General features: G+C 43.5%; 1 protein-coding gene across 2 annotated transcripts in view; it reads left to right on the top strand.

Annotated features, from left to right (window-relative positions):
- Positions 1 to 1,597: 1,597 nt before the first annotated feature.
- The window catches only part of HDAC9 (histone deacetylase 9), a 557,952-nt gene continuing 533,281 nt past the window's right edge, over positions 1,598 to 26,268 (top strand). Inside the window, exon 1 of one of the 2 annotated variants that reach the window (XM_040433685.1) lies at positions 1,598 to 1,703. In XM_040433685.1, the coding sequence (XP_040289619.1) occupies positions 1,616 to 1,703 (88 nt within the window). In that variant the 5' untranslated portion in view covers positions 1,598 to 1,615. The remainder of the gene's footprint in view (positions 1,704 to 26,268) is intronic. The other variant, XM_040433683.1, reaches the window with a different exon arrangement.

Genomic DNA, 26,268 nt, shown 5'->3' on the forward strand with positions numbered 1-26,268 from the left:
TGACTGGGGGGGTCTGGAGGTCTGACTGGGGGGGTCAGGAGGTCTGACTGGGGGTCTGGAGTGGTCTAATGGGGGGTCTGGAGGTCTGATTGGGAGTCTGGAGGTCTAATGGGGGTCAGATTGCTGTGAAGGGGGCCCAATGGGTATTATAACTATTAAGGGGGCACAATGGGCATTATTACTATGAAGTGGGCACAATGGGCATTATTACTATGAAGGGGACACAATGGGGAATATTACTGTGAAGGGGGCACAATGGGGATTATTACTGCGAAGGGGGCACAAAGAGAGCATAACAACTGTGAAAGGGGCACAGAGAGGGCATAACTACTCTGAGGGGGGCACAATGTGGGCATAACTACTGTGAGGGGGCACACATCTGTACAAAACTACTGTGAAGGTTGTACAATAAGGGCAATACTACTGTGAGGGGTTACAATTTTTTTAAAGTATTGGAGGGGGGGGGGGGTGCCAGAGAAAGGACCCGCCCTGGGTGCCAAACACCCTAGACACGCCACTGTGTACAATCACTCTGGGGGCCGCACTTCCCTGCAACCAGTGTCAGGTTGGGGTTTCTAGGACCCACCATTAAATGTTTTTTATATAGATATAGGCAATCTACTGTATAGCATCTTAGCCAGCCAATCTATATGTCAGTATACTGTGCTATGTGCCACTTAAGCAGGGGATAGGGGACTAGGGGCCCACCTTGCTCAGGGGCCCACCGGGGGATTTACCTGTTCCCCTGTGGGCCAGTCCGAGCCTGCCTGTAACTGAGGCTAATATGTAAGCACCAGTTACAAAAGAAATCAGCAATTAATTTTAAAAAATGTCCCCCAGAGGTTTTGTATGACCTTGTGGGGGGCAAAAAGTGTAAAATTTAAAAATGAAAACTAAAGACAAAGTAAAATATCATTAAAAAAATGCAACCGCACCTAATACTGCAGGTTCTAGCGACACACCCTGCCACCATGCATCCCTTATATCAAAACGATCCATAATAAATAAAAAAAATTAAGATGCATGTTATGCTATTAAAAAGAATGTGAAAAAAACTGATTATTTCCCTTTTTTTTTTTACATTTTTCCTTTTCTATAAAAAATACTAAAATAAAAATGACAAAAATAAAGCCCCACTAAAAAAGTCACAAAAATACACATAACCGAACAGAAAAAAAAAAGTCATGGCTTTCAAAGACTCATGTAATAAAAAACACGCCTTTTCAGTTGAACTCGTTAAACTTCTTTTTATTGCATTTTCAGATAAAGAAAGCAATTTTTATAGCATGCGATAATCCGGCATTAACAATGTTATAACGCACTTTCCCAGTTTAGTCACAGCCTGCATATTGCATAACCCTAACCATTTACTTCAAATACGCTCATCATTTCCTTCTAAATATAGGGTCATTATCAAGTGAAGTGGAAGGAGGGCGAGAACGTAATTATTTTTCTGTGCGGCTTTTTAGAAGCAGAACATATAACACCTTTCCTGCGCCTCTTCTCCAACTTCTTCCATTTATTTTTAGCTCTTTCTATGACCTTTCTTCACTTCTCCATTTGGCAGCACGTTAGATGTGAACATTGGTCAAAATCCCAACCGAAGCTAAATGATATGTACAAACAGCAGCACATTACGATGGACAGAAGAGGCACTAGATCTGAGCCCGGAGTCACTTTTCACACTGTAAACACTTCTAGAGGTACGAAAAATTTCTGTGCTTTATAATAATAATGGTATTTTGGAGAACGCCAAACGGGTGGGTAAAAAAATGTAATGCGGTGATTCAGTGAGCACGTTGCCGGTGCCCGCATATTGCAGACCCGCTGTTTGCGGGGTGAAATACGGGCACGGCTGGGCAACGGCCGTGTGCATGAGGCCTCACTATGATTTGCCTGTCTGGATCCCATTATGAATCTTTGTCCTGAATATCACCTGCGCTTTTCTTCTCTTATTCTACTTTATACACTGAGGCAGAGATGCTGATTTTCTATGATTTATTTTAGTATTTTCCTTTAAAAAAAATAAACTATTGAAAGAGAATCTATCACCATGAATGCGGTCCTAAACTACTATACTGTTTGGACAGATTTCAAGGAGGTCCTTGTTATCTCTGAACTCACTTTCAAAATGCCTGTGCTTTTATAGCAATTGTGTTTCTTTTTTATAAACCAAGCCCAAAAGGGTTAATGTGATCTGTCCATGTTTAATCGATTCAGAAAAATTCTCCTTCAGAGTTGAAATATTTACTCTTGTTTTGATATGGTTTTAAATGTAACTCAAGAAATCTGCAGTGCGGGCTATACCTCCCCCTACTGGAGAAACAGGAGATCGACATTCACAACAAAGACTCGGAACTGAGCATCAAAGTTGGCAGTAGTTTGAAATAAATTTCGGGTAGCCTTTGCGATATGGTAATTAAATGTACAGATGTAGCAAACTTTAACTTTATTTGGACATTTAACACATTAGAATCCAGTTAGAATTTGCTAAATCTGCATTTGAAACAATGGTTATTTTTTGTGTAATACATTTTTAATGTGTATCTTTATATTAAGCACAGTGAAAGCCTTTAGCAGGGATGGCCAACCTGCGGCTCTCCAGCTGTTGTAAAACTACAATTCCCAGCATGCCCTGCTGTAGGCTGTCTGGGCATGCTGGGAGTTGTCGTTTTGAAACAGCTGGAGAGCCGCAGGTTGGCCACCCCTGGCCTATAGGGTGGTTCCACACATTTATCAAGATCGCTGTTGTGCACGTTGCTCTTGATTTGGCCAGCGCTGATGTGAGATGCGCCACAATTATTACCAGGCACATGGTTCTTAATAAATTTGGCGCATGACAGTTTGACTGTGCACCAGGACAGAAATCTACTCCATCCAGTAGCCGGTTGCTGGAGTAGGTTTCTGGTGTAACGTACAGCCAGTTTTCTGGGGCACATGTTAAATGAGTAGGGCCATGGAGGTCCTGCCCAAGATCTGCCTTCTCCCGCCTACGCCCCGCCTGCTTTTTCGGAAAAGTGGCAAGAGTGTCCGAGAAAGGTAAAAAACCTTCTAGGAGGTACATTGTCCCATGTATAATGCAGACAGAACGATCGCTCAGTGAGTCACACTGTACTGGGGGTCCAAGGTGGAAGTCTGTCCAGGGGATACATCTGTAGTGTTTGCATGGCTTCCACTTGTTTCTGTAGGTTTCCTGCGGGTACTCCTATTTTTTCCACACTGTGAACAGAGCCGCAGAATATGAACAATGAGCAGTAAATAGATGGCTTTCAGAACAGTACAGAGCTTTCGGTGGAGAATATGGTAGGACATTAGTGTTGAGCGCGAATATCAAAAAGCAAATTTTTTGGGCGAATATCGGCACTTCGAGAATTCACGAATATTTAAAATATAGTGCTATATATTCGTAATGACGAATATATATATATTTTTTTAACACAGTACACATCAGGTGATCATCCCTCCTTTCTTCTAGCTTGTGGGCCAATGAGAAGGCTTTGTCAAAGCTTAACAACATCCCTAGCAACCAATAGAAAAGTTGCCTACCCCACACCGATATTTCGCACTTATTACAGGAATAATACATTGCTGATTTTCGCAATCAAAAATATCATCTCGAATTTGCGAATTCACAAATATATGACGAATATTCTACAAAATATTTGCGAAATATCGCAAATTCAAATATTGCCCCTGCCGCTCATCACTATATGACATCACGAGAAGGGAGATTACAAGGGTTTGTAGTGATAAGGATGCAGCTGCTGCATGGTCCCACTAGAGGATCCTCTGGTGGGACCATGCTTTTATTGCAATAGTGGTTCCCAAAGATTTGGAGCTAATCACTCCCCACTAAGGGTGTATTACTTGGATTTAAAACAGATTATACTTGATATGGGCAGCACGGTGGCTTAGTGGTTAGCACTGGTGCTTTGCAGCACTGGGGTCCTAGGTTCAAATCCAACCAAGAACAACATCTGCATGGAGTTTGTATGTTCTCACTGTGTTTGTGTGGGTTTACTCTGGTTTCCTCCTACACTCCAAAGACATACTGATAGGGAACTTAGATTATGGGACTCAAAGGCCATTTTATTTAGCATTCTATCTTAAGAATGCTATTATTTTCAGTTATAACCATGTTATAACGGAAAGTAATAAAATCACCTGAACACCAAACCCGAACCCAAACTTCAGTGAAAAAGTTCGGGTTCGGGTCCGGGTACCCGAATTAGCAAAGTTCGGTACGAACCCGAACTTTGCAGTTTGGGTTCGCTCAACCCTACTAGGAAGCTGTCTTACATTTAGAACTGGCACTGGATGCGCTAAAGTTATTGTAGGCCTGCACCTCTTCATAACTTTGGCGGATCCACTGCCGGCTTAGGGCTTTATTGAGACCGTCTAAAACACTGGTCTTATTATAAGTGCCCCAAAGTGAAGTGTAGACGACCTGCCTCAGATTTGCTGGGTATCCTTGCTGTGACAAGAGATAATAAAGCTGGTTTGGCCCAATTTGCACCCGAATCTATATTGGAGTGGCTTCTTGATGTGTGCCAACCGTCTTATCCAGAAGATGTTCATCCAGGAGAGCTAAGTGACCCCTGAGTGGTCACTCACCCAGATACAATTTATTGCATAACTCGTGGCTATACAAAATTTTTAATCACGTGCAATTACAAAAGTATTTAAATCCAAGGGCTGGTTTGAAAAACATAAAATAATTTTTTGCAAAATAAGGCATTAAAAAAAAAAAAAATCGTACAGTGCCTTTCAAAAGTATTCACTCCCCTTTACTTTTTTTGTGTTTTGGTGCCTCACAACCTGGAAATAACATGGATTGTTTGAGGATTTGCATCATTTAATTTACAGAACATGCCCACAAATTTGAAGATTTTTTTAATTTTTATTGTGAATCAAACAACAAATAGGACAAAATAACTGAAAAAGTCAATGTGCATAACTATTCACCCCCCTAAAGTCAATACTTTGTAGAGCCACTTTTTGTGGCAATCACAGCTCCAAGTCGCTTTGGATAAGTCTCTATGACCTTGCCACATCTTACCACTGGGATTTTTGCCCATTCCTCCTTGCAAAACTGCTCCAGCTCCTTCAAGTTGGATGGTTTGCGCTTGTGAACAGCAATCTTTAAGTCTGACTACAGATTTTCTATTGCATTGAGATCTGGCCTTTGACTAGGCCATTCCAACACATTTACATGTTTCCCCTTAAACCACTCAAGTGTTGCTTTAGCAGTGTGTTTGGGGTCATTGTCCTGCTGGAAGGTGAACCTCCGTCTTAGCCTCAAATCACGCACAGAGTGGTACAGGTTTTGCTCACGAATATCCCTGTATTTAGCACCATCCATCCTTCCCTCAACTCTGACCAGTTTCCCAGTCCTGGCTGCTGAAAAACATCCCCACAGCATGATGCTGCCACAACCATGTTTCACTGTGGGGATGGTGTTCTTTGGGTGATGTGATGTATTTGGTTTGCGCCAGACATAGCATTTTCTTTGGCTGAAAAGTTCAATTTTAGTCTCATCAGACCAGAGCACCTTCCTCCATACATTTTGGGAGTCTCCCACATGCCTTTTCGCAAACTCACAACGTGCCTTTTTGTTTTTTGCTGAAAGTAATGGCTTTCTTCTGGCCACTCTGCCATAAAGCCCAACTCTATGGAGCGTACGGCTTATTGTCGTCCTATGTACAGATACTCCAGTCTCTGCTGTGGAACTCTGCAGCTCCTCCAGGGTTACCTTAGGTCTCTGTGCTGCCTCTCTGATTAATGCCCTCCTTGCCCAGTCCGTGAGTTTTGGTGGGCGGCCATCTCTAGCAGGTTTGCTGTTGTGCCATGTTCTTTCCATTTGGTTATGATAGATTTGATGGTGCTCCTGGGGATTATCAAAGATTTGGATATTGTTTTATAACCTAACCCTGACTTGTACTTCTCAACAACATTGTCCCTTACTTGTTTGGAGAGTTCCTTGGTCTTCATGGCAGTGTTTGGTTAGTGATGCCTCTTGCTTAGGTGTTTCAGCCTCTGGGGCCTTTCAAAAAAGGAGTGTATCTGTAATGACAGATCATGTAATGACACTTAGATTGCACACAGGTGGACATCATTTCACTAATTATGTGACTTCTGAAGGTAATTGGTTGCACCAGAGCTTTTTATGGGCTTCCTAACAAAGGGGGTGAATACATATGCACATGCCAATTTTCTGTTTTCTATTTCTAAACAATAGTTTTATTTATATATTTTTCTCATTTCACTTCACCAACTTAGACTATTGTGTTCTGATCCATCACATAAAATTCAGATTACCAAAACATTGAGCTTTGAACCTAACTGCTGCACCCAACTTTTCCAGAGTCTGATATTGTCCACACCCCTCATCTTTCCTTCTCATCCTCTGGTATGTCTGCATTGAACTATTAATGTTTCTTTTCCTGCTGGATTTATTGAGTATTTGGTTACATTGACTATTTCAGCCTTGTATCTGGTCCTCCCTTTATTAGGCCAAATGTAGCCCCCTCACCTCTTGTTCACACTTGATTGAACACTGAGTGGTATAACTCTAAGTCCTTAGGTCTTTCAGACGTTGGTCTTTTCAATACAACATCTTTCAAGTGCAACTTTTTAAGTGCACATACAGAATTATACCAGAATTGCACCAGAAGGGGACCAAAGGTAATTACAGAAATAGTAAATGCAAACCATGTTTCAATCTTTCATCTTACTCTACCCACTTTTCTAAAACCTCCTAAAATACCCCCACATCCATTCACCCAGCATAGGAACTATTCATCTCTCCCTCCATCTTACCTTCTCATCTGACCGCTTGCACAAACCTGTTTGGCAACGTAAAACACTTCCTTCCCAAACACACACAGATACCTCATGCCCTCTCTTATTCTCACCTACTAACACTTTCTCGGCTTTTTCTTATTGCTGGTGATATCTCTCCAAATCCAGGTCCCCCTCAGCAGATCCCCACTATCACCTCTACCTCCTACTACAAATCTCCTTCTACAAATTTCTGCAACCCCTTCAACCTAATAACCATTCCTCTGACCCCTGCTCTTTTGGTTCCTCTTGCAGGAGCATTATGGAACGCACGCTCTGTCTGTAACAAACTGTCCTACATTCATGACCTCTTCATCTCTCAAAAACTTTCCTTTCTTGGTCTCACAGAAATATGGATGACACCCTCTGACACCTCTTATAGCGGATTTCATTTCACTCACTCTCCCTGCCCCGGTAGCAAACATGGTGGAGGAGTTGGTCTTCTCCTATCAGACACCTGCTCCTACAGCCCAACTCCACTGCCACCCTCTATTACACTCACTTCATTTGAAGTACACTCTGTTCGCATCTACTCTCCCTCTAACCTCCAAGTAGCTATCATTTACCACCCCCCAGGCCCAGCGACCATCTTTCTTGACCACTTTAACACCTGACTCCTACACTTTCTTTCTGCCGACATCCCCACTATTATCATGGGTGAATTCAACATCCCTATTGACACCTGCCACTCAGCTGCCTCTAAACTCCTATCACTCTCTTCCTCCTTTGGCCTCTCACAGTGGTCTTCTGCTCCCACCCACAGAGATGGTCACACTCTGGATCTTATCTTTACCTGCCTCTGCTCCCTATCAAACCTTTCCAATTCGCCTCTCCCCCTATCTGACCACAACCTACTCACCTTCTCTTTACTGATCTCTTCTGCTGCTCCCCCGGTCCACACACTAACACACCCCCACAGGAACCTTAAACATCTTGACTTACGCTTGCTCTTTGACTCTCTTCTGCCACTTTCTACCATTTGTTCCCTCCAAGACCCAGATACTGCCACCACCCTAAATAACACCACAATAAGTACAGCTCTGGACACTGTTGCCCTCCTCGCACACAACAAAACCCGAAAAATCAACAGACAACACTGGTACATCAACCTGACCCTCTGGATTTAAACATGCTACCATTACACCCATCCTCAAAAAGCCTTCACTTGACCCATCTTCCTTGTCCAGTTATCGCCCCATATCACTTCTTCCATATGCCTCAAAGCTACTTGAGCAACATACCCATTCTGAACTGACCTCTCATCTCTCCTCCTGCCCGCTCTTTGACTGGCTACAATCTGGCTTCCGACCCCACCACTCAACTGAGACTGCCCTCACCAAAGTCACCAACGACCTACTAACAGCCAAAAACAAAAAACATTACTGTGTCCTCCTTCTCCTTGACCAGTCCTCTGCCTTTCACACTGTCGACCACTCCCTTCTGTAACAAACTCTCTTATCTCTTGGCATCATTGACCTGGCCCTCTCCTGGATCACATCATACCTCACGGAGCAGACATTTAGCATCTCCCACTCTCACACCACCTCCTCCTCCTCGTCTCATTATCTCTCTGTTGGTGTCCTAGGACCCCTACTCTTCTCTATCTACACTTTCGTCTTGGGGCAGTTAATAGAGTCCCATGGCTTACAGTATCACTTTTATGCTGACGACACACAAATTCCACAATGCCTATCTTCCATATCCTCCTTCTTCTCCTCTCGCTTTCTAAAACTTAAACTTGGATTATGCCCTCTCCTTCAGACCGCACATCCAAGCCCTTTCCACTACCTGCCGCCTTCAACTCAAAAACATCTCTCACATCCGCAGTTTCCTCAACTTTGAGTCTGCGAAAATGCTTGTACATGTCCTCATCATCTCCCGCCTAGAATACTGCAACATCCTCCTCTGTGGCCTTCCATCTAGCACTCTCGCACCCCTCTAATCTATCCTCAACTCTGCTGCCCGACTAATCCAACTCTCACCCTGTTATTCCTCTGCCTCTGCCCTCTGCCAATCCCTTCAATGGCTCCCCATTGCCCAGCGAATTCAGTTCAAAATACTAACAAATACATACAAGGCTGTCCACAACCTGTCGCCTCCCTACATCTCTGAGCTACTTTCCCGATACATCCCCACACGCAATCTCCGATCCTCACAAGACCTCCTTCTCTCTTATCATCTCTTCCCACAATCGCCTCCAAGATTTCTCCTGTGCATCCCCCACACTCTTGAACTTTCTACCCCAACATATCAGACTCACCCCTACAGTGGAATCCTTCAAAATAAACCTAAAACCCACCTCTTCAGACAAGCCTACAACTAGTGACCCTGCTGCCTCTATACTGCAATGACCAGCTTCACCCTCTCCTACTGTGTCCTTCTCCCATACCTTGATGATTGTAAGCCCTCACAGGCAGAGCCCTCTCTCCTACTGTACCAGTTTGTAACTCGTCTTGTTCTCGTGTAACTCGTGCTTAGTGCAATTGTCTGTATTATGTATGTATACCAGTTATTATATGTACTCCCAAAATCACCATGATGATAGACCATGTGATGAGTGCAGTGATGAGCGCAGTGACATCATCAAAGGTCTTTTAGCCAGGTCCTGAAGAAAGTAGAAAGAAGTGGAGATCCGCTATGCGATCAAGTGGATGGGGTGAGTTAAATTTGTTTATTATTTTTAACCCCTCAATGGACATTTTACTAAGCATTCTGTATTAAGAATGCTATTATTTTCCCTTATAACCATGTTATAAGGAAAAATAATAAAATCTACACAACACCGATCCCCGAACTTCTGTGAAGAAGTTCGGGTCTGGGTACCAAACATGCCGATTTTTCTCACGTGCGTGCAAATGCATTGAAACGCTTTGCACTCGCACGGAAATATCGCGCATTTTCCCGCAACGCACCCGCATCTTGTCCGGCCCTGACACGCGACGCCCGTGTAAAAGAGGCCTAATGAGTATTTAAAATTCTTGGGCAACATGTTATGAATCAAATATGATTATTCTGGTTCGTCTTTAATTGAACTAGACACTGGATTGCCGGCCTCACTTACTGCTCCTTCTTCCCTGGAAATACGCATTTTATTCCTAGGCTTGGCCTTCTTACTTCAGCTGCAGGATGCTTGATCATATTTTTTGTCTTGCAGAGAGGAAGATTAGCTTGCCATGAAGATAAAGTGCAGGCTTCTCTGTAGTAGGGGTCAGAGGACACGCACAGCTATTTATTTGCTTTTAAAACTCAGATGGAATATGATTAATGCAGGATATTAGCTTATAACTGTGCAGGTGCTGTCATGGGATACTGACCCCGTTCTAATCCCCAGTAGTACAGTGAGCGCATAGAAAGGGACTTTGTTGTTGCCGAAAGCGCTCTCTTCTAACATTCCCAGTCCACACATCTGACAGATTTGTAGTCTCAGCTCCCCTTGCATTCTGTATGTAATCTGACAATAGCTTCTTCACTGACAAATGAAAACTTTTACATCATTTGATGATTTATATCAATATTTGCATTATTTCAACCCAAAGTTACACAAAAGCCCCACCATGCCGATAATAATAATAATAATGTGATGCAACTAGTGCACTTTAGTGCATGCGTTTTTATGGCGTTTTTTTGGGAAGCCATGCAGTTTTCCACAAGAAGGCATGTACGGAAACGGGACGGATCCGCTATGCAGCCCATAGACTTCTATTATGACGGAATGAATAACGGAATGCCTCTAAAGGCATTCCGTCATAGAACTGCATCATGGTCCGTGGTAACGGAATCCGTAACGCAGTTCTGCTTTTACCACCAAACGAAGCGTGAACGAATTTCAAAATATGAATTTCGCTCATCTCTAATTATTATTATTATTATTTAGCGCCTATAAAAGTCACTGATGGTGATGTTATGGAGGTTTCTTTATCTTGATTGGTGTCACTAACAGTGATGTTCAGTACGCAGTGTTCGCCAGCGAACACAGGCGGGCTGCCATCTTGACTCACCCGTCCGGCGATGCACAGGTAAGCCCTTACCTGTGCCGGGAGCCGGTCTGAAATCAAATACGGTCAAAGGGAGCAGGCAGTTCCGAGAACAGCCCGATGAAGGCCCCCGGCGGCTGTTCTCGGAACTGCCTGCTCCCGGTGACCACATTTGATTTAAGATCGGCACAGGCACAGGTAAGGGCTTACCTGTGCATCGCCGGACGGGGGAGTCAAGATGGCAGCCCGCATGTGTTCGCTGGCGAACACCGCGAACTGACCATCACTGGTCACTAATAAAACACAAAGTCACTATATAATACAGTACTTCTACCATTTTATCTATATCAATCCAAGTAAATGAGCACACTGACAGCAATTTCAGGTTCAATTGCTCAGATAACAGGCATATCAGACATGTGGGGAATGTACCCCCTGCCCCCGGACACATAAACCAGATAAATGGTAAAAACAGATCTCGCCATTTGATCTTTTGATTTGGTTCCTGTAAATGGCGTTTATCTTTACAGTGATGATCTTACCACAGTCCCATACAGCTTTACGTGTATCTGCGGTATGTGATGGCTGCTGTGATAAATGGTTATCTATATGAATCTAAAAAGCAACATCAGCCCACAGGTTTGCAACCTGTTTTGCACATAGAGGGGCCGACTTTCCCTGGAGGTGTTAATCATCCATGACATGAGGAATGTTCACACTTGAAGTCTGACTTCTCCCTGGAGATGGAGCTCTGGAATGCCTGTGTGCTGCAGGTCTGATGGGTGGAATGTGCTGCATTGTGCTCAGCTGTCATATATACCTCATTGCTTGCCCTGCCCTGGATGAGATCTTGCTGGGATCAGTCATAGCAAACGCATATGGTGTGTAACGGTCACATATTGTAAATTACTTTACATTGGGCCTTCAACTTCCTAAGAGAGAAGCACCTGCTCTGGGCTTTAACATGCCGTCACGTAGGCTGAGTCGTCACAGGGAATTTCTCCATGCTGAGTTATTGCACTCCTCGTATCCTTGTGTTAGATGGTGTGCAGGAGTAGGGAATGATGAATCGGGTTCATAAAATATGCTGTATACAATAATACAGCCTTTTACATAAAAAGTAGGATCGGATCACAGCACAAGGGAGAAGAGGAACATTTGCTAAGGAAGTAATAAGGAATGTTTCCATTCTCCCTCCGGCCTTGATCCAATCTTCCTTCTCATCGAAAATGACAGATCTTCTCAACATGATGTGCAAAGGAGCTTTAAAGGGGTTTACCAGGATTTCTATATGGATGACCTATTGTCAGGGACCAGGGTAGTCCATCAATATCCGATTGGTGGAGATCCGACACCCCCGCCTATCAGCTGTTCAGGAACAGCTCCAGTGTCAGAACTACAGCTTTGTCCATTAGGTGTCATGCAAATGACGTATCCGTTTTGCAGTCCACAAAACACAGATCCCCGCCATGTGCATTCCACCATTCCCTTTTTTGCTCCTGTGGAAATGTCCCATCCTTGTCCACAAAACGGACAAGATTAGGACATGCTCTATCTCTTTTGCAGGGCCAAGGAATGGACAAGTGGATGCAGACAGCTCACAGCGCGTTGTCTGCATCTTTTGGGCCCCCAATATGGTTGTGTGCATGAGGCCTTACATAGCGGAAAAAGTTGGTTACTGCAGCGCTGCTTCCATTGAAGTGATCGGAAGCACCTCTGCAGTAACCTGGTCCATCTACTGCACCATGGATAGTTCCAAGGCCTATTTCAGGTACTGGACTAAAGGACGTCGGAGCTCCGCTGAACTTGTATCAATGATCTATCCTGTGGGTAGGCAAATTATTTAAAAATCCTAGAGAATCCCTTTAAAATGGTTGTTCTGGACTAGAAAAACATGGCTTCTCTCTTCCAGGAGCAATGACACTCTTGTCCATGTGGCTGACCTACAATGCCAGACATAGCCTGTAATGGATAGGGAAAACACATCAGTTGACTGCAGCGGCCAATTGCTGGTTCCAGTGGAGATGTCACAATGGTCAATGTCATTGATGCAGTCAGTGATTGGCCATTGTGGTCACCGAACCATGTTGTTGTTATTATGGACTTCAAATATTCCTGAAGGCACCATAGCAGCAGAGGGGAGAGATGGGGTCTGTAGAGGAATTGGTAAAACAAATATAGTACATTGCAAAGCTCAAATGTGTAAAGAGGAATCTGTCACAGCAAAATAACTATCTCACTAGCGCCAACTTCTGAAAGTGGCTCCTTATCAAAGCTCAACTTTTTTTTTTAACAAGCCTTGGGACACAATAAGGAAAAATAGCCAACTCAAATATCCATCCGCAGACAGCTGTTTCAGAGTGCACCCCTCATCTGTATAGAGTGCAATGCCTTAAGAAAGCTAGCATAAACGTTTTTCACAATACTGGAAAACTTTGGCCATTCATCGGCCGAAACCGCATGTTGATGGTGTGATCGGCTAATTTTAGCCAATCACTTGCCATTTTGCTCAAGCACCAGGGAGTCTGTTTTTATTTTAAAAAAATGACTCCCTGGTCGGGCAGTTTAGTTGGTGGGATCATTCGTATGAACTATCCCAATGGATGACTGATCAGCCACGATGCAGCCGATCATTATCTCAAATGTATGGCCAGCTTTATTGGCAATGCTCCTTGGGAAAAATGTATGCAAAGAGGTATCTCCTAGGGGAAGAGAACCATCTCTCTGGTGCCACCTTCTGGAAGCGAGATACATATTTTCAGGGAGATACCTCTTTGCATATTTTGCTGCATACATTGGAAACCAGCAAAAAAATGATCTGTCTAAGTATGCTTCCACACTATGTTTTTGTTATGGCCCAAAAAAAGACATCCAATAATGCCTGACTTGTGTTTTCTTGTGTTTTTGTCAAAGCACCTAGCATTTTTAATGGCATGATTTTAGCATGGCTGGCATTTCTATGTAGGAAAGCATGTATACCCTCTGACATCGCTTCCTCTTTAGAACAGTAATACTAGAAAATACATTATAAAAAAAAACAGCAGGCAAAAACGGCATTAAAAATGCTACACACATTTCCTTTTGCTTTGCTTCATGCAGACAAAAATAAAATAAAAAAATAATGGATGTTTATAGGACAAAAATACCAGAAAAAGAGATTAAAAAACACCATATCCAGATCATGCTGTGATTTAAAAATGCCATTGACCGAAAAGCGCATCTCAAATGTCAAAAGTGCATCTCAAATGTCAAAAAAAGCCTTTTGCCCTGGAGCTGGCGTTTTATGTGTAAAAAATGCTGCAGAAAACACCTTGTGGGGAAAAAAGTGCTATAAACCACAAAACAACTAAAAAAAGCAAAAAAACAAAAACAGCCTGACACCAGCCTAAGATTACTTTCACACTTGCGGCAGAGTGATCCGGCAAGCAGTTCCGTCGCCTGTCGGATCAGGCAATCTGCATGCAAACAGACAGGATTTGTAGACGGATCCGGATGCGGATCCATCTCAGAAATGCATTGCAAGAACAGATCCGTCTCTCCGTTTGTCATAGGACAAATGGATCTGTTTCTATTTGATCCTATCTGATCAGGAATTTTGGACGGAGATAATACCGCGGCATGCTGCGGTATTTCCTGCGTCCAAAACGCCGTTCAGTGACTGAACTGAAGACATCCTGATGCAAACTGAACGGATTTCTCTCCATTCAGAATGCATGGGGATAAAACTGATCAGTTCTTTTCCGGTATTGAGCTCCTGTGGCGGAACTCAATACCGGGAAACAAAAACGCTAGTGTGAAAGTACCCCAATACTGCTCAGAAGTCAATATACAAATATATTTGCATTCATGAAAGGTATCATACATGATTGGTTCTTGCTGTGCATTTTGCCTAGGGGCTCAACACACACAAATTTGCTCTGGCATTTTTTTTTATCTTTTGCCATTTACATTTTTCTTTTATATTGCATTTGTTTTTATGGCATTTTATTTGTTCAAAACAAATGTGTGGATGATGTTTTTAGGCAGTTTTTTTCCCTATAGAGGAGAAAAAAAAATGCCAGAAAATATGGCATTGCTTCAAAATGCTTTGCTTAAAAAAAAAAAAAACACCAGGGATACAAAAATTGCCACAGATAAAAAAAAGGCACTAGTAAAAAATTTTTTAAAAAATTCACGTGTGTTCTGCATTTCAGAATTTCCATAATCTTCCAGCTAATATCTGCAGGTGCGAAAACGTCACTAAAACTGTAAATCCAGCCTAAGAAAATGAATTGCTTCCCATTGTTTTTTGTCTTGGTGATGTCACAAATGCCATGCACAGTGGTATCACTTGTCCTTCTTTAAAGAGCCAAAAGTGGTCTCTGCCCCTGGGCTGATAAATGTCAATTTCTAGTAGTCTAAACAGTAGTAAAACCAAACAATACAAAAGAACAAATGATTCAATAAAACACATGATATTTTATATTTTTTTAGCATAGCACACAGGTCTTTCTATGATCTATGAGAAATGTAATGCATTTGAATAAGCTAATATAATAAAATATAATATGATCTAATACGTAAAATATGTAAAAATAATATGTAGAATAGAATAACAGCACTGCCACAAAATCCAAGATTTAACAGGTTGGGTATCAGTAAATTACACATTGCTGCCAATAGAGGGTGCTAGTGTAATGTTCTTCACATCTGCATTATTCAGATTGGCAATCTAGAGACATTATTATTCTTTATCTAGAAAACGACTGAATGTCATTTCCGCCTCCAAACTAAAATGTTATTGTCTACTGAAAGATAATGAAGACAAAGTGTGAATTATGAATTGTATGACCCTAGTAATACTGTATCATTCCAAGGCCCTATAGGATGTATTCTTCTAAATGTATGGTGCAAATAAAGGGTTTGTATAGGATTAGATCAGACAGAAAGGCAAGCTTTTTTGAATGCAAAAATAGTGCCACTCTTATTCATGGTTTGTGTCTGGTATTGCAGCTACTGTATCATACAAGACACATCCCATAGACGAGACTGATGCTGGAAAGAAGAATACATTTTTTTTAAATATTTAAAGGGTTATTCTGACTTTCTGAAATACTCTGTTCTAGAACTTTGACTTAAAGGGGTTGTCCGCCTTCAGAGCTGAACCCGGACATATCCTCGTTTTCATCCAGGTAGCCCTCCTGATATGAGCATCGGAGCATTTCATTCTCCAATGCTCTCCCTTGCCCTGGGCTGAATCGCACTGGGCAAGAGCTTTCTATGGAGATCTGGTGATGTTCCGGGCTCTCCATAGGGTAAGCTAGGCGGAGGCTTCTGCCTATCAGTGACCCCGGGGACGTCACCCGCACTGATCGGTGGGCTTTAGTGCTGCCCTAACCTGTAAAACAGCTAGGGCAGCACTAAAGCCCGCCGATCAGAGCCGGTGACATCATCAGAAACACTGCTAGGCAGAGGTCACCTAAACAGGCAAGGGAGAGCATCGGAGCGTGAAAGACTCCGGTGCTCATGTTAGAGGAGCTGAGTGGGGAGAGAAGGGAATAAGTCTGGGTTCAGCTCTGAACCCGGACAACCCCTTTAATAGAGAGGGTCTCTGATCAAGCCCCTTAGATATTATCCAGAGCTATTGCTTCGGAGGACCCAGAAAACCAGTATATTATATGGGCAGCCCCATGATTTGAATGGGATTAGTGTAATGATTCATTTTTCTGTGCTGGTGCTGAGAGTATATAATGGTGTACTGCCATGAGTATATGCCAGTGTTGGCAAATTACCAGTTTAAGGAAAAAGCATTTTTAAAGAGATTTTACATATTGATGAGCTATCCTCAGGGTAGGTCATCAGTATCAGATAGGTGGGGATGAAACACCCGGCACCCCCACTGATCAGCTTTTTGTTGATTCATTTTAATTCCCTTGAACAGGAGGTGAGCTGCAGTACCCCAGCGTGGCCACTACACAGTGGACGGAGCTTTCTGCTTCCAGCTCTGTTCCCTGGTACGTTTCCGCCATTGTCAACTGATTGGGGGGACGGTTCTATCCCCACTGATCTGATATTGAAGTTTTCAATCGGAGGCCACGCTGCAGTTCATGTGGACGAGTGTTTTTGATGTGCTGTTTTGTACAGGTCGCGGGAGCTCGCTGTTTAGTTCCATTTAATTGAGCTTAAGCTAGAGCAGTAACCACGGCACAGCTGTCTCTGCCGTGGGATACGCGGAGGGTCTTGTTGTTCACCTACCCTTATTCCATGCGGATGTCGGGGGGGGGTTCCCTGAATGCTAGAATTCTTTCCTTCTACAACAACAGACAGGTAAATGATCGGGTTTGAGTTACAGTTTACAATATCTTGCTTCTCCCTATGCAACCTCCTTCAGCTTAGATTTCGTAAAACGTACGACCAGAACGGGCTGTATAGTGTTGAAAAGCAGCCTTTTACCAGCCCCTCTGACAGCCGAGGTGTGAGGAAGTCTTCAGCTGCTAGCAGACATATTATTACCTATTCCCGTAAAATAAAACTGGGGATGTTTTTCCTCCTGGGTCTCGGTTGTAACAGACATGCTCCACCATGTAAATTATTATATTTTCTTTGTATACCACAAAGGATTGAGGAATGTTACGGGAATCACTCTTTCCTGACTATCCCTTCAGTTCTTGTAGCCTGGGGACCCATTAAACTCTACAATTCTGTTATTCAACTGCCCTCCTCCTTCCATCACGGCATTTTATTCCCTCAGTACCAGTGAGGAAGCTTTTTATGGTATTTGCCATATAGTAGGTATTGAAGGATGTACAGCAGAAGGGAATGATCCTGACAAGTACCAAGTTGGCGGGAAAATAACATTTTTAGATGCAGAACATTGGTTTACTATAGGCTTTTCTCACATTCAAAGCAAAGCACTGCACCATGGCTGATTAATATTAGTTTATGACTAGAGGTGGGACGACGAATCCGTTGAATCCACGAATCCCTCGAATCTTGTTGGATTCGTGGACTCAAATCCCGACGTATTTAGTAAAATTCGAATCCGATGAATCCCGCGACGCGATATAACTTAATGATACATGGCCGCCACCATGCCGCTCAGCGCGGTGGGCGGGTGTATCGACAGAAGGAGGAGGGGCTTGGGGCTGGCATCTGGATTAGGAATGACAGCAGGGACCGGTGCAGTCCCTGTATTCTAATGCACCGGCCCCGATCACTGTAGCATAATCTTATCTAACCTGCAGTGTTAAGATATAATAATTATGTGTAATCCAGCTGTATTACTTACAACATAAAGTTCCGTAGCAGAGAGGAGGGAGGAGGCAGGCCGGGAGGGCGGGCGGCGCGTCACTTACTACGTCATGCGCCTGCGCCGCCCACTTTATGAATGATGCAGGCTGCATGGGCGTGTGACGTAGTGAGTGACGCCCCGCCAGCCCTCTCGGCCTGCCTTCTCCCTCCTCTCTGCTACGGAACTTAATGTTATAAGTAATATAGATGGATTACACATGCATGATTATTATATCTTAACAATGCAGGTTAGATAAGATTATACTACAGTGAGCGGGGCCGGTGCATTAGAATACAAGGACTGCACCGGTCCCCGCTGTCATTCCTAATCCAGATGCCGGCCCCCAGCTCCAGTATTGCGGGTCATTCAAACTGCAGGGACACTGTTATGGGGGGGATCTGTGGATGGCACATAGCATAAGATGCTATATATGTGTCATCCACAGATCCCCCCCATCACAGTGCCATCCAGAGATCCCCATAAGAGTGCCATCAAGAGATCCTCCATAACAGTGCCATCCACAGATCCCCCCATAAAAGTGCCATCCACAGATCCCCCCCATAACAGTGCCATCCACAGATCCCCCCTATAACAGTGCCATCCACAGATCCCCCCATAACAGTGCCATCCACAAATCCCTCCCATAACAGTGCCATCCACAGATCCCCCCCATAACAGTGCCATCCACAGATCCCCCCATAACAGTGCCATCCACAAATCCCTCCCATAACAGTGCCATCCACAGATCCCCCCCATAACAGTGCCATCCACAGATCCCCCCCATAACAGTGCCATCCACAGATCCCCCCTATAGCAGTGTCATCCACACATCCCCCCCCCATAAGTGTTTGGATCACTTTGTTTCTTACACCGTTTACACAATTCTTATGTACAGGATTCCTAGGATTCCAGATTTGAAAGATTCGATATATTGAGAACCTTTTCGGATTCGGATTAAAAAAAAATTTGATTCGTCCCACCTCTATTTATGACCATCTAAATGCCACGCACATTACACAACCTTTGAAAGGTTGGCCTTATATTCTCTGAGCAGGGTCAGGATCATTTCCATAATTTGTAATCCTTTTAAAGGCTATTCTCATCTTAGACATTTTTGGCATAGACACAGGACATGCTATAAATGTGTGATTGATGCAGGCTCCATCTCTCCAGAATGGGGGCCCCATGGAATAAATGGAGAGAGACACAGCTGCAAGACCACCTGTCCATTCTCAACCACGGCCATGACACCAGGCATGATGGAGGTCAGGGGAAATCTGTCTTGGAGATGGGTGTAAGTCCCAAAGATGAGACCCACATCTATCAGACATTAATGAATACGATGAGAATACCCCTTTAAGGCTACTTTCACACTAGCGTTCGGGTGTCCGCTCGTGCGCACCGTTTGAAGGGGCTCACGAGCGGCCTCGAACGCATCCGTCTGGCCCCAATGCATTCTCAATGGAGGCGGATCCACTGAGAATGCATCCGCCTGCCAGCGTTCAGCCTCCGCTCCGCTCAGTGAGCGGACACCTGAACGCTGCTTGCAGCGTTCGGGTGTCCGCCTGGCCGTGCGGAGGCGAGCGGATCCGTCCACACTTACAATGTAAGTCAATGGGGACGGATCCGCTTGAAGATGACACTATATGGCTCAATCTTCAAGTGGATCCGTTCCCCATTGACTTTCAATGTAAAGTCTGAACGGATCCACTCAGGCTACTTTCAGACTTAGAAAATTTTCTAAGTTTTAATGCAGACGCATCCGTTCTGAACGGATGCAAACGTCTGCATTATCGGAGCGGATCCGTCTGATAAAACATCAGACGGATCCGCTCCGAACGCTAGTGTGAAAGTAGCCTAAGCCCTATTCCAAGCCTCTTATGATAAGATGAGAGGAGGATGCTGGAGCCCAACCATTACAAATCTGGTTTTCCTGTTGTGATACTCTATGCAGAGGTAGTTGTCAGGCATCCCTAGCCTGGCGAAGTGTTGCGCCCAATTGCTTGCAAGGATGGTCAATTGCTGGTCTCAAAATGCCACATTTGGTATTATGCTCTGTAGTAGCTCGATTTGGACTCAAATTACTAGCCTGAGGGGTTTTCTGTGACTGTAATATTGATGACTTTCTGTATACTTAGGATAGGTCATCAGAGTGGAGGGGGTCCGACTCCTAGCTCCCCCACCATACAGTTCTCAGTGTATAGGGCTGTGCTGTTGTTCGGTGCCTGTCCATTCAAACAGCTGATCTGTGGGGGACGCCGGTAGTCATGCGCCATCGATCTGATATTAACGACCTTTCCTAAGGATAGGTAATCAGTATTACACCCCTGGAAGACCACTTTAATTCAGGAGATTCTTGGTATTTCCTTCTGCAGACCTTTAAGAATATGCCCCTTAGGCAGTAGACCAAAAACTGACCTAATGTTCAACTCAAACTGATAGAGTTTATACTACTGGCAACATATTACTTTTCAATGGTGTAATCCAGATATTATCTTTAATATAGTAGTGGCCCATACAAATAAAATAATGATTTTCAGAGGCTTACTGCTATTTTTCCAGACGCCAAGGAACTGTTTTTGATGGTTTGACAACTATGGCTCTCCTCCTTTGCGCCCAACATGGACTATTATTTTAAGGTTTGATTGTTCCTGTGAATAAATTGATTTTAAAAAGTTGAATTCAGCCTTTCTGTGTATAATTATGTGCAAATGGTATCTGTGACCCGTACCCCTCCCTACGATTATATAGTTTAACATTATAGCCATTCCCTCTGTGTGGGGACAATATTTTCATCTATTAAGGGTTAGAACTTTGTTTTTCTGTAATAAAATTATTTTAAACTAAAACAAATAGCATATGATATTGTACACTAGTAAGGCCGTTCACAAGTTCAAAATTGCCAAATATCAGCATTCGGCCGAAGGTTAACATGCAAGAATCATTATCAACAATTTAATAGAGTTAATAAAAATGTGTCCTAAATGTCCTATTGCTTTCCTTCTACAGGTGCAGTGCAGACCTATGTGTCGTCATGGTAACAGACAACAAACAAACCCTGAGTAGTCTGATCCTGCAGTTACACTTATTTCTTACTCACCTACTGTACGTGTGCTAGGGACATTAGGGATCATGTGGAAAGGATTTTAAGGGCAGAATCAGATAACTCAGGGGTTGTTGATAGTTTGTTCCTGTGGAAACACATAAGTCTGCATAGGAGGTGTCAAAAAAACTAATAGGATTTTTTTTAATTAAAACCCAATGCCAAGTTGCTTCAGTTTTGCTTTTGTAAGCACTGGGAAAATTAAAAAGTAAAAATGGTTGCCTTGATTACCCATTAGGAACAAAAGTACTAATTATGGATATGAAGCTATGCTCACAGGCAACTAGCACAAATGAAATAATGTCATCTACACTTGGAAATGTTGGAAAATTTCACAATCTGTTACATGAACAACTGAATCCGCACAGTATTCTGTTAATAATCGTTGCGCTGTGCATCAGCCTTTGTCATTTATCCGCACATAGAGTTTACACCCACAGATCCTGAACTAAAGCCAGAATATCTGTCAGAAATCTATTACATCTTTCTTTTAGTGATAGTCGCTCTTACTAAGGCGTGTAAGGCTGTTATTATGGGGCATCTGGGAACATTATAGTGAGAGGGGTATAAGAGGAGAAAACTACAACTACCAGCATGTTCAGACTTATTATGGGGCGACAGTGGACATTACAGGGATAGAGTTATAAAAGAAAAGAACTACAACTCCCAGAATATCTAGGATGTTATTATAGGCTATCAGAGGACATTGTAGGCAGTGAGTATAAGGAAAGAACTACAACTCCTAGTATTTGACAAATTAGATGGAAACAATAACCTCTCACACACAGCACAGGAGCTCCGCTCAAATTGTGACATCACACAGGTCCTTACAGGTCCTTCAGCACTTCTAAGCTTTGCTTCACTCTGTGTCAATGGGTAAATGGCGTGAAATTAAATTGGCTGGGATGGAATAAGCAAGTTGAAAAGGCTGAGAGGCAAGTGATAGATCTCAGGGGAGTGGGAGAGAAAGTGGCTGTGGCAGTGCAGGCAGATTCATCGGCTTACATTTCAGTGCGGCTGATTAAGCCCCACCCATTTCCTGAACTTCCTGTTCCGTATGTGTGTGTATGTGTGTATGTGTGTGTGTATGTGTGTATGTGTGTGTATGTATGTGTATGTGTGTATGTGTATGTATGTGTATATGTATGTGTATGTGTGTGTGTATGTGTGTACAGTCGTGGCCAAAAGTTTTGAGAATGACAAAAATATTAGTTTTCACAAAGTTTGCTGCTAAACTGCTTTTAGATCTTTGTTTCAGTTGTTTCTGTGATGTAGTGAAATATAATTACACGCACTTCATACGTTTCAAAGGCTTTTATCGACAATTACATGACATTTATGCAAAGAGTCAGTATTTGCAGTGTTGGCCCTACTTTTTCAGGACCTCTGCAATTCGACTGGGCATGCTCTCAATCAACTTCTAGGCCAATTCCTGACTGATAGCAACCCATTCTTTCATAATCACTTCTTGGAGTTTGTCAGAATTAATAGGTTTTTGTTTGTCCACCCGCCTCTTGAGGATTGACCACAAGTTCTCAATGGGATTAAGATCTCGGGAGTTTCCAGGCCATGGACCCAAAACGTCAAAGTTTTGATCCCCGAGCCACTTAATTGTCACTTTTGCCTTATGGCACGGTGCTCCATCGTGCTGGAAAATGCATTGTTCTTCACCAAACTGTTGTTGGATTGTTGGAAGAAGTTGCTGTTGGAGGGTGTTTTGGTACCATTCTTTATTCATGGCTGTGTTTTTGGGCAAAATTGTGAGTGAGCCCACTCCCTTGGTCAATCTGTCCCTGATGTTTTTTTTGGAGAGAAGTGGCTTCTTTGCTGCCCTTCTTGACACCAGGCCATCTTCCAAAAGTCTTTGCCTCACTGTGCGTGCAGATGCGCTCACACCTGCCTGCTGCCATTCCTGAGCAAGCTCTGCACTGGTGGCACTCCGATCCCGCAGCTGAATCCTCTTTAAGAGACGATCCTGGCGCTTGCTGGACTTTCTTGGACGCCCTGAAGCCTTCTTAACCAGAATTGAACCTCTTTTCTTGAAGTTCTTGATGATCCTATAAATTGTTGATTGAGGTGCAATCTTAGTAGCCACAATATCCTTGCCTGTGAAGCCATTTTTATGCAACGCAATGATGGCTGCACGCGTTTCTTTGCAGGTCACCATGGTTAACAATGGAAGAACAATGATTTCAAGCATCACCCTCCTTTTAACATGTCAAGTCTGCCATTTTAACCCATTCAACCTGACATAATGATCTCCAGCCTCGTGCTAGTCAACATTCTCACCTGAGTTAACAGGACGATTACTGAAATGATCTCAGCAGGTCCTTTAATGACAGCAATGAAATGCAGTGGAAAGTTTTTTTTGGGATTAAGTTAATTTTCATGGCAAAGAAGGACTATGCAATTCATCTGATCACTCTTTATAACATTCTGGAGTATATGCAAATTGCTATTATAAAAACTTAAGCAGCAACTTTTCCAATTTCCAATATTTATGTAATTCTCAAAACTTTTGGTCACGACTGTATGTGTGTGTATGTATGTATGAGTGTATGTATGTATGTGTGTGTATGTGTATGTATGTGTGTGTATGTGTGTGTGTATGTATGTGTGTATGTATGTGTGTATGTGTGTATCTGTGTTTGTGTGTATGTATGAGTGTGTATGTAAGAGTGTGTATGTAAGAGTGTGTGTATGTATGTGTGTGTGTGTGTATGTATGTGTATGTGTGTATGTATGTATGTATGTATGTGTGTGTATGTATGTGTGTATATGTATGTATGTATATGTATGTGTGTATATGTATGTGTGTATATGTATGTGTGTGTATGTATGTGTGTGTATGTATGTATATGTATGTGTGTGTATATGTTTGTGTATCTGTGTGTATATGTGTATGTGTGTATGCATGTGTGTGTATGTATGTGTGATGTCAGGCATGTTCACCTAGCAGTTCTTTAGCTGAAAATGGCACAGAGTGGGGATAGAAAAAGTTCTTGTTCTGTCCTAAACTTCTTATGACAGCAGAGGGGTGCACCTTGTAGTCATAGCTGTGTGTGTGCTATGGATTAAATCTATGTGTATGATTTATGTTTTTTCAGGGTTTAGTTCCCTTTTAAATTAATCTACTGCCAATGACAACTTTATCCTGCCTAATTGTTTTCTTTTAGGCTACTTTCACACCCGGCAGGGTTCAGCAAAAATGCTTAAATCACTGATAATACAACCATCAGCATCCGTTATGAACGGATCCAGTTGTATTATCTGTAACATAGCGATCACAGGTCCGTCATGAACTCCACTGAAAGTCAATGGGGGATGGATCAGTTTTCTATTGTGGCAGATTGTGGCAGAGAAAACGGATCTGTCCCTATTGACTTGCATTGTGGTCATGCCGGATTCATCTTACTCTGCTTCCCATGATGGAAAGAAAACCGCAGCATGCTGCGGTTTGCTCTCCGGTATGGGAACATAACCAAACGTAACGGTATGCATTTTGGAGCACTCCGTTCTGTTCAGTTATGTTTTGTCCCCATTGACAATGAATGGGGACAAAATGGAAGCATTTTTCCCCGGTATTGAGATCCTATGACGGATCTCAATACCGGAAAATAGAAACACTAGTGTGAAAGTAGCCTTAAGAAGTCCTTGTGTCTAGACCAAGAGGTGAAAAGGGTTTAAGTATGTGTAAGAAGACCTTAACCCCTTAGTGACCACCCATACTTGTTTTTATGGCGGTCACTAAGGGGCCTTAGGCTGGGCCGCCGCTTTTTTACAGCGGCCGAGTCTAAGCGCTACACGGGTCCCCTGTGCAGCAGGGAGCCGCAGCCCTGCTCTAACAGCCTGGGCTGACAGGAGTGCCAATCTGGGCTATTTAACACTTTTACATGCCATGGGCAATGGCGCCCACTGCATGTAAAGTGCTGACAGAGGGAGCGGACTCCCTCTGTCTCCCATCGGTACCCCGCAAATGCCATCGCAGGATGACAATGTGTGTGAATGCTGTCTGGGGTCTCGTGTAGGCCCCAGACCAGCCTTGAGTAATTTCCAGCAGGCTGCGCTTCTCTGGTGCAATCTGCTGGTCAATGTCAGAATAGCATTGCCATTAAAATGCTATGCACTATAAATGCAATCAAAATACTGTCTGTTATACGCTTTTCAATGAAAAAAATTGCAAAAAAATAAATATCCCCCATATGTTTGGTATTGCCGTGTCTGTAACGACCTGAACTACATAAATATAATGTCAATTATCCCCTACGGTGAATGCTGTAAAAATAAAAAAATAAAAAAAATGGGGGGAAAATGCCCCTGCGTCTTATATGGCGAATGCTGGCATTTTTACATCGCAGGCTGCGATGTATGAGCGAGCAGGGAGGGACTGGGAGGAGGAGCTGGGGGCCGGCAATTGCGGCGGGACCGGTGCAGTCACTGTACTCCGGCCCCGCCGCTCCAGTGCTGCACTATACAAATATTAAATGTCTCATTCAATTAAAAGTGATTAAACATGCCTCCCCACTTTCAATATTACCGTACACCCTAACAGTTTCTGTAGAATGCAGGCAGGCCGGGCGGGCGGAAGCGTAACTCCCTGATGTCCCGTGCCTGCGCTGCCTACTTTATGAATGAAGCAGGCGGCGCAGGCACGTGACGTCAGTGAGTGACGCGCCGGCCGCCCGGCCTGCCTGCGTTGTACAGAAGCTGTTAGGGTGTACGGTAATATTAGGAGTGAGGGGGCATGTTTAATCACTTTTAATTGAATGAGACATTTTATATTTGTATACTGCAGCACTGGAGCGGTGGGGGGGGGGGGATCTGTGGGTGACATTTTAATGGGGGACATCTGTGTATGGCACTGTTAAGGGGTGGGAGGTCTGTGGATGGCACTGTTATGGGCTGGGGGGTCTGTGGATGGCACTGTTATGGGGTGGGGGGTCTGTGGATGGCACATATATAACAGTGCCATCCACAGATCCCCCATAACAGTGCCACCCACAGATCCCCCATAACAGTGCCATCCACAGATCCCCCATAACAGTGCCATCCACAGATTCCCCATAACAGTGCCATCCACA

Source organism: Bufo bufo, chromosome 5, assembly GCF_905171765.1.
Source record: "Bufo bufo chromosome 5, aBufBuf1.1, whole genome shotgun sequence".
Classification (NCBI taxonomy): Eukaryota; Metazoa; Chordata; class Amphibia; order Anura; family Bufonidae; genus Bufo; species Bufo bufo.